At 40.6% G+C, this 9,979-nt stretch overlaps 1 protein-coding gene across 1 annotated transcript; it reads right to left on the bottom strand.

Moving 5' to 3' along the window:
• Positions 1-8,589: 8,589 nt before the first annotated feature.
• Positions 8,590-9,488, bottom strand: LOC113722429 (zinc finger A20 and AN1 domain-containing stress-associated protein 5-like). The gene has a single exon (XM_072056884.1). The coding sequence runs from the start codon at positions 9,303-9,305 to the stop codon at positions 8,826-8,828; it is 480 nt and encodes a 159-aa protein (XP_071912985.1). The 5' UTR covers positions 9,306-9,488; the 3' UTR covers positions 8,590-8,825.
• Between the last annotated feature and the right edge of the window lie 491 nt (positions 9,489-9,979).

Here is a 9,979-nt window from a genome sequence, read left to right as displayed (position 1 = left end):
CTGACCGTGGGTTTTTCCGTTTTGATACTTTGCGAATTGGGTGTTGATCCCTTCATAAGAAATTTATATCTTGGTCTCAGCTTCAAAACGGTATAAAGTACGTCGGAATCCGAGTTCCGTAGCTTCTGTTATGACCCAAACAATATAGATCGTCAGAACTGCCTTGTATCTGGACAGTTCTGACGGGTATTTTGGCACTCGATTTTCGTTCTATTCTGAGTGGATTCAAATCTTGGCCAAAACATCAAAGTTTTAGCCTTATGTTTCAGCTTTCTAACGCCTCTGGAATTTCTTGATTTCGATTTCTTAGCCGTGAGTTACGGCCTTGCAAACAGGGCCTGTTTGGTAAACCGCAATGAAACAGCTGGGACTGTTTCGTGCATTTTTGACCTATACCTATTGAGATCTGGGTTGAGATACCTAAATTAAAGTTGTAGGTCTTCCTTTTAGCTTCGAAACGGTGTCTCACCCACCTTGATCCGACACTCCTAGCCTAACTTTTGACCAAAACGGTTTGAGATGGCAGATCTGGCCGTCCCGTTTGCCGTTTCCGCACTGGCGCGTGCCAATTTTGCCGTTTTGCTTGTTTTAAGTACGTTAGTGGCCGTTTGTGATATATTATAACACAATCTTCTATTTCAGACAGTGGTGAGTTAGGCGGAGCCGGTGGGGCCCACTACTAGCGAACACGCGCGAAGCGATTTTGCTTTAGTACTACTTTTGTATTTTGGGTAAGTATTCAGGCCAGTTTGGTGTGTTTTCTTTGCTATGTGTTTGAGATATGTGAAAAGGGCACTTAGGTGAGAGTGTACTTTATCGCACTCGACCTAAACCCTAATTTGAATGTATAATTGTACTTGGCATATGTATATGAACCTTTTGGAACCAAAACCCTTGAGCTTGTGGCTCGGGGCGACTTTCGAATAAAGTTTGTGAAGTTTGCAAAGTTTGTGATTTTGAATAATTTTGTGAAGTTTGTGAGTTTGGGGCGAACTCTTGACCTGGTTGGACTATTCGAGCCGGTTAGGGCTTGGTCGAAGTCAGTCCAACTTAGTCTGAGGTCACCAAGTTTGTAGGTTCATGTTATGAACCAATTTTGTGAATCCGGTTCACCGAGAAGGTGACCAAGTTTGTGACCCGAGCTTGTGACTCAAGTTCAAGTTTGTAATTTCGTTCGCCCGGGCAAGTTTGTGAGGTGACTGGCCAGTGAGGGTGATAAGGTGTCGGTGGGTGTACAAGGGAAGTTCTACGGACTATTATTTACGGTCGACGGAGTGTCGGCAGGAGATCATGCATGGCACATGAATTGGCTTTGGAGCCACCCGTATCCTTATTATATGATGTTGTTCTTTTCTGCTTTTGCTTTACTCTTATTGTGTAATTGTTGCTACATGAATTTACGCTTTCGCCCCTGTTTACTTACTAAGCATATAGCTTACCCCATTTCTTTTGTTTTCCTTAGCAGGGGCCGACGCGGGGACTTTTGGCTCGTATACTAGTATAGTTAGTTTGGCTTGTAATAGTTGTACAGTTAGGATGTTTGTTTTTGTTTTGGTGGTTTGACTCAATACTTTTGGAGAATGTAATTATAACTCTTTTGGGATTGTATATATTGTATTTAGAGCTCTTTCGAACTTTAAGTTTTGAGTCCTGGCGCGAGCTAGGCAGGCGGCCCGCCGATACCCTTGGGTTCGCCCTTGGGAGAAGTGGGGTCGTCACAGTTGGTATCAGAGCCTAGGCTTCAGATCTCTGTAGTGTATCCTAGGCTGAAAGTTTAGGATGCCGGACTGTGGGATTTGATTTTATTTGAAAGTTAAGCAATTGAGGGATAAAACCTAGAGTTGCTTCGCGTGGTCTCTGCGCGGGGTGAGCCTGGATGAAGTGGTGAATAAGTATGAAGGACTAGATGCTCGGTCAAGCATAAGTTATGGATCATAAATGTTATAGGCCTTAAATCTTTCTCATGGTATCTGAGGACCATAGGTAGGTTCGTCAGGTAGGAATTTCGATTGTAGATAGTTTACTCTTGGGACTGCAGCTTGAGATGTGAATTATCTTATTTCGGATTCTTGTGCCTGAGTACTCCAGAGTTGATACTTGAGATTTGCATTTTGGGGTACATGAACAAGCTTTGTCTGGCTAGAGTGAGTACAAGAGATCAACGGGCACTTTGGGAAGTGGAGTAAGAAACGGGACGAGGGTGGTTTTCACTGAGTGTGGGACGACAAGTCGCGTTTCTTTCATTTGCCCTTGTATTGTCCCTACATGTCATTTACTTGTGGTATGTTAATACCTGCATCTATAGTACTTGCTGCACTTGACTTTGTCTAACTTGAAATGTCTCTTGGTGTATATGGTGCATTATATTGCGTACATTTTGGCGTGACTTGTATATATATGTACACCTTTTGATCTTTTGATTATTTCGAGTTTTTCAACCCTTAGCTCGTTGATTGCAATTTCGAGGACGAAATTGTCCTAAGTGGGGGAGATTGTGAGGCCCCAGTTCGTTCTACGTTGATATATTCATTAATTGGGCGGTAACGTTTGGTTTTGGGAGTATTTCGAAAACCCTAAGTAGGGATTAAGATTTAAACCCTAAGTTCCGGTTAAGATTGAAAACCCGTTTTCCTACATTTTCTTTATTAGAAAATTCCCCAGATAATTTTTATTGAGTAACTAGAGTTTTTAGATGATTTTTCTAGTATTAGTTAGTTTTTGAGAAATTAAGAACGTATATCGGACGTGGGACCCACTAGTGCGAAAAGTTCGGAAAAATTCGGCCGATTAGGTTAAGTTTCGGATACTGTGTAAAATTTACCGGGTGTTATGAGATAAGTAGAGGTTGCAATTTGGATTGATGTGAGAGGGAGAAAAAGGATTGGAATGCAATTAATGAAGTGACAAGTGTCACTATCTCATTGGTTGGACTTTGTCTCTAACTATTCACCTTTTTGACTTTTCTTACCAAGTGAATAAATATCTCAAAAATCACCAAAAATTCATTCTTTTCCTCTCCATTGTGGCCGAATCTCTTGAGCAACAAAAGGAAGAAAACTCTTCAAGATTTTGGGTTCAATCTTGCTTCAATCAACTTACTCAACCATCCAACCTTGATTCCACTCCATAAAACCTCCCTATTTGGTGTTAGTAAGTGCTTTGGTGAAGTTTTTTGGAAGAGCTAAGGTGTCCAACATCTTCCCCTCTCTTGTTTACTTGGTAAGTGAAGCTTAAACTTCCACCTACACCTATTGATGCTTAAGATATGATTAGTAGTGATTAAAGTGCTGAAATTTCTGGTTTTATCTTGGTTTGAAGTGATTTGGTGAAGTTTTGATTTTATTGATGATTTTTCTGATTTAATTGGATTATGGTGTTGTGGTTGTTTATGATGATTGATAATGAGGGGTTATGACTCTAGTGGATGGAAATGATTGATATTTGCAACCAATTTTGGATTTGGAATAAATTTTGGAAAGTTAGGGTTCATGAAGCTACATTCTGCCCGAATTTATTGCACCATGTTAGAGGCCGAATTGGCCTTGGCTTAAAACATAAAAGTTGTAGGTATTGATGAGTTTGAAGTGGCTGCAAAATTTCAGGTCATTTGGACTAGTGCAGAGTGAGATATGTCGATTTTACTGTTGCTGTTCTGGGTTGATCAGAATGCGAAAACTATACTTGTAATTGGCCATTTTGACTGGAATTGCTTTGGATTTGGATGTTGGTGTCTTCTGATGAAATGTAGCTAGATGTCTTAGCTTCCATATGCCTTTGGAATCAATGCATTTGGACCTATACAGACCGAGTTATACCAATTACAGCATAGTGGGATTTGTGAACCTGTTTTAGTGGTTCAGGTTTGGTATTTTTGGCATATTTGACCTAGTTGTGCTAGGAACTGGACTGAGTGACCTTCTACATTGTTGTAGCCCCTTGAGTCCTGAATATACCTGTAAAATCTCAGGTGAAATGGATTAGTGTACTCTGAGTTATGAACAAAAACCTCAGGCCTGTTTTAGACATTACTTGGTGTACGTTTGGAATTTCAGCTTCTGACCGTGGGTTTTTCCGTTTTGATACTTTGCGAATTGGGTGTTGATCCCTTCATAAGAAATTTATATCTTGGTCTCAGCTTCAAAACGGTATAAAGTACGTCGGAATCCGAGTTCCGTAGCTTCTGTTATGACCCAAACAATATAGATCGTCAGAACTGCCTTGTATCTGGACAGTTCTGACGGGTATTTTGGCACTCGATTTTCGTTCTATTCTGAGTGGATTCAAATCTTGGCCAAAACATCAAAGTTTTAGCCTTATGTTTCAGCTTTCTAACGCCTCTGGAATTTCTTGATTTCGATTTCTGAGCCGTGAGTTACGGCCTTGCAAACAGGGCCTGTTTGGTAAACCGCAATGAAACAGCTGGGACTGTTTCGTGCATTTTTGACCTATACCTATTGAGATCTGGGTTGAGATACCTAAATTAAAGTTGTAGGTCTTCCTTTTAGCTTCGAAACGGTGTCTCACCCACCTTGATCCCACACTCCTAGCCTAACTTTTGACCAAAACGGTTTGAGATGGCAGATCTGGCCGTCCCGTTTGCCGTTTCCGCACTGGCGCGTGCCAATTTTGCCGTTTTGCTTGTTTTAAGTACGTTAGTGGCCGTTTATGATATATTATGACACAATCTTCTATTTCAGACAGTGGTGAGTTAGGCGGAGCCGGTGGGGCCCACTACTAGCGAACACGCGCGAAGCGATTTTGCTTTAGTACTACTTTTGTATTTTGGGTAAGTATTCAGGTCAGTTTGGTGTGTTTTCTTTGCTATGTGTTTGAGATATGTGAAAAGGGCACTTAGGTGAGAGTGTACTTTATCGCACTCGACCTAAACCCTAATTTGAATGTATAATTGTACTTGGCATATGTATATGAACCTTTTGGAACCAAAACCCTTGAGCTTGTGGCTCGGGGCGACTTTCGAATAAAGTTTGTGAAGTTTGCAAAGTTTGTGATTTTGAATAATTTTGTGAAGTTTGTGAGTTTGGGGCGAACTCTTGACCTGGTTGGACTATTCGAGCCGGTTAGGGCTTGGTCGAAGTCAGTCCAACTTAGTCTGAGGTCACCAAGTTTGTAGGTTCATGTTATGAACCAATTTTGTGAATCCGGTTCACCGAGAAGGTGACCAAGTTTGTGACCCGAGCTTGTGACTCAAGCTCAAGTTTGTGATTTCGTTCGCCCGGGCAAGTTTGTGAGGTGACTGGCCAGTGAGGGTGATAAGGTGTCGGTGGGTGTACAAGGGAAGTTCTACGGACTATTATTTACGGTCGACGGAGTGTCGGCAGGAGATCATGCATGGCACATGAATTGGCTTTGGAGCCACCCGTATCCTTATTATATGATGTTGTTCTTTTCTGCTTTTGCTTTACTCTTATTGTGTAATTGTTGCTACATGAATTTACGCTTTCGCCCCTGTTTACTTACTAAGCATATAGCTTACCCCATTCCTTTTGTTTTCCTTAGCAGGGGCCGACGCGGGGACTTTTGGCTCGTATACTAGTATAGTTAGTTTGGCTTGTAATAGTTGAACAGTTAGGATGTTTGTTTTTGTTTTGGTGGTTTGACTCGATACTTTTGGAGAATGTAATTATAACTCTTTTGGGATTGTATATATTGTATTTAGAGCTCTTTCGAACTTTAAGTTTTGAGTCCTGGCGCGAGCTAGGCAGGCGGCCCGCCGATACCCTTGGGTTCGCCCTTGGGAGAAGTGGGGTCATCACATCCACCAACCTACATAGATAATACTCGAGTATACCAAACGTTCACCCAAGTTCCTAATCGCCTGACCGAGTCCGCTTCTGGCTCAAGACGACCGGTAACAAGGGGCAATGGCCAGTTCAGCCCAAAAGGCTTACATTCATGCGCAAGTAACATTTCAATCGAAAATTTCAGATTTATCGAGGTCGAGTGCGATAAAGTACACACTCGCCTCGAAAACTCGTTTTGGAAATCATTATAAGCGTTTAACACGTTATCATCCAAAATACAAGTCATGAAGTCAAGAAATATAGCAAACAAGGCACACTCACATGCCAGCACGCATGATATGCAAGAAAACATTTCAAAAGTAACTTTGAAAACAGTTCAAAAGTAAATAATGTAAGAAACGGTTCATAAATAACTTTAGAAGTAGTTTGAGGTCACTCACCTCCACGGCTCAGAAATCATCCATCACATAACATTGCCTTGCTCAAATCCAAGTCTTAGATCACAAACTCAATGCAAACAAGTCCCTTAAAACTTTGGATAGCACTTCCCCTAAATTGCTTACTTTCCCAGCCATCATGGCTTCATTATTTCTTCAGCCAGTCCCAAAGTCACACAAATAAGTTCATCTAATATCCATTCAGCAAGCTCCAAGAAGTACAAAGACAAGTCAAGCTAGGGAAAAAGTCCGGAAATGAAGGTTAAGCTCAAAACCAGAAAAACAGTTTTGACGTCATTTTGCGGTAATGGTGTCAATTTCACTATGATTATCGGATGGGGGTGTAAGACCCACTGTTTCGAAGTTAAGAACCAGGGCTACAACAATGTAGAAGGTCACTCAGTCCAGTTCCTAGCACAACTAGGTCAAATATGCCAAAAATACCAAACCAGAACCACTAAAACAGGTTCACAAATCACACAATGCTGTAATGAGTCCAACTCGGTCCATACAAGTCCAAATGCATTGATTCCAAAGGCATATGGTAGCTAAGACATCCAGCTACATTTCATCAGAAGACACCAACATCCAAATCCAAAGCAATTCCAGTCAAAATGGCCAATTACTAGTGCAGTTTTCGCATTCTGAGCAACCCAGATCAGCAACAGTAAAATCGACATATCTCACTCTACACTAATCCAAATGACCTGAAATTTTGCAGGCACTTCAAACACATCAATACCTACAACTTTCATGTTTTAAGCCAAGGCCAATTTGGCATCTAACATGGTGCAATAAATTCGGGCAGAATGTAACTTCATGAACCCTAATTTTCCAAAATTTATTCCAAATCCAAAATTGGTTGCAAATATCAATCATTTCCATCCACTAGTGTCATAACCCCTCATTATCAATCATCATAAACAACCACAACACCATAATCCAATTAAACCAGAAAAATCATCAATAAAATCAAAACTTCACCAAATCACTTCAAACCAAGATAAAACCAGAAATTTCAGCACTTTAATCACTACTAATCATATCTTAAGCATCAATAGGTGTAGGTGAAAGTTTAAGCTTCACTTACCAAGTAAACAAGAGAGGGGAAGATGTTGGACACCTTAGCTCTTCCAAAAAACTTCACTAAACTACTTACTAACACCCAAGGGAGGAATTTTATGGAGTGGAATCTAGTTTAGGCATTTGTTTTGGAAGATTGAAGCAAATGGAAGCTTGAAAATTGATGAAGTTCTCTTCCTTTCTTAGCACAAGAGGGCCGGCCATCCAAGGTGAAGAAATGGTGATTTTTAGGCAATTTTGAAGATATTTACTCAATTAGTCAAAAGGTCAAAATAGTGAATAGTAACTCTTAAGTTAAAACCAATGTAGTGGTGACACTTGTCACCTTCATAAATGCAATCTTATCTTTCTCTTTCCTCTCATATCAATCAAATCTCACTCTCTACTTATCTCTTAACATCCGATAAATTTTACACAGTATCCAGAATTTAACCTAATTGGCCGAATTTTCCGAACTTTTCGCACTAGTGGGTCCCACGTCCATTATATATTCTTAATTTTCCAAAAACTCTTCAAGGCTAGGAAAATCATTTAAAAACTATAATTACTCAAAAAAATTCCTCAGGAAAATTTCCTAAGACAGGAAATACAGAAAACATGCTATTAAAGGAAATAAAACTCTAGGAAAAGATTAGTGTTTTTACGGGTTTTCACACACTTTTTTTTTTTCGGGACGTCACATCATGCACTAATTGCTCATACAACTGACGAGCCTTTAAGTAATTTCTCACGTCTCATGCACTAATTGCTCATACAACTGTCATGATATGAAAATATTATGCAATATCCGAATTTAAGATGCATAAATATGAATTTACACTTTCTCGACTGTACGATTTACACGTTGCATTGAATTACCGTTACTACTACAACAATAAATATTAGGACAAAACTCATCCGTTAAACAATGGTCTAATTTCATCAAATTTGTTATCATTCCTGCGTACCTAAATACGTATCGCATTCTCTTATGTCCATAGAAAAAGTCGAAGAGCATCTCCCAAGCCTGCATCATTTCTTATACATCTTTCCTTTTAATTTATGTTTTGGGCACCTATCTCTCCCCTCTTTTTTGTTGAATTGTATTTTTGCCTGCATCATCGTCATTGAATACATATTCATTTCAGACAACCCCAACCCCACACCAACTTTCAGCTAAAGGGCCGAAATTTGCCACGCTTACAATTGCTGACGGACAATCACATGTTATGTCTCCCACACCAGCTAAATATTTTTTGTGGGGATATTTTGGAGAAATCAATTAATTAGGAGGACAGATAACTTAAAAAAAAAAAACCAAAGAAGGATTTCTACTCCCAGAGTAATCATATAATAGAATTTAAATGACAATAGTACCCTCACTCCGCTATCAAATTTACAACGAAAAACACCCCCATGACCCCATCTCTCAAATCCCATGATACAGAGAATTTCCCCCAGGCCGCTTCCCCCTTTGAGGCTCCCTTGCCGGGTTGCAGCTGAGATGGGCTGAGCTGACCCAACTTAATAGCTTCACGAACCAAGAATTGAGATTCATCCAACGTCACACCTTGAGAATCTTCGGGGCCTTGACCACCGGATTTTCCCGAGCAATCGCCTCTCGCCCAGCAGTCTTGTAATCATAACTGCAATCGTGCCGATCGGAATACCTGTGCTCGGAACAAAACATGTCCCCGCATCGGCACCGAAACCCCATTAAACCCAATTTTCTCCTACACCCAGTACACGAACACCGATTAACAGCGTCCCTCGGCCTTTTCAACGACCGATTTAATTCCACCCCCTTTCCATCGACAGCTCCGACAGAGATCAGATCCGATCTCTCCGGTGACAACGGGCTAGATCTTAGATTGTCGTCCCCGTTGACCAAGAGTTTCGGATCTGAGCTCTCAGGCGATCTCGCAGAATTAGATCTCGGATCATCGAGCTGCGGTGGAGGTACTGGGATTGTTGGGGTACATAGTGTTAGAGATTCCGGAACTTTGAGTTCCGTCTCTTCTTTCTCTCTCTTCTGATGAGCCATGGCCAAGGTTTTCCTTTTTCGTTTTTTCCCCTCTTTTTGCTTTTCTTTTTTTTTCCTTTCTAATTCGAGAAGGTAGAGAGAAAATGTTTTGAACGAAAATGAAAATATGAGGCCCGGGGGAAGGAGATGGGGAGGCGGCTATAGGGAGTTTGAGGAGAGAATGTGGACTTTTAAGAGGTGGTGAAGTCGGTAATGGGAGGTGGAATAATGACGGTCAGGTATGTTATTTTATTATAAATGAAATGACAGAAACAGCCTTAAGTCTAGTTTATACGGGTCTAGGGAATTGGGAAGTGGTGGAAAAAATATCAGCGCTGACGTGTTGCTTTGTGGGATGCGGAAGGGTTGGGGTGTTTCTGTCTTTCTACTTTGTGTCAAATTGAGTGAGCTCAGCCACAAACGTGGACTGGCATCTATCCTATTGATAGAAAGCAGAGATAGAAATAGCAAGTTACACTTCTTGATTTGGCAATTGGCAGGGCAATAGAAAATTCTAATTGCCATTTGTTGATTTCACACAGTTTTTACATAATTTATTACGACGGACAATTTGGATATGGATAAACACTGTGGTTGCAAAGGAAATGCCATGGTATATGGATAGTTTTGTCTGTAACATTTGGAGTAGCTTTTATTTTTTTTGTCCTGTATCGGTTTTCCCCTTTTTTTTTTTT

Source organism: Coffea arabica, chromosome 7c (genome assembly GCF_036785885.1).
Source record: "Coffea arabica cultivar ET-39 chromosome 7c, Coffea Arabica ET-39 HiFi, whole genome shotgun sequence".
Classification (NCBI taxonomy): Eukaryota; Viridiplantae; Streptophyta; class Magnoliopsida; order Gentianales; family Rubiaceae; genus Coffea; species Coffea arabica.
Note: the sequence above shows the minus strand (reverse complement) of the source record. Positions and strands in the feature narration are given on the sequence as shown.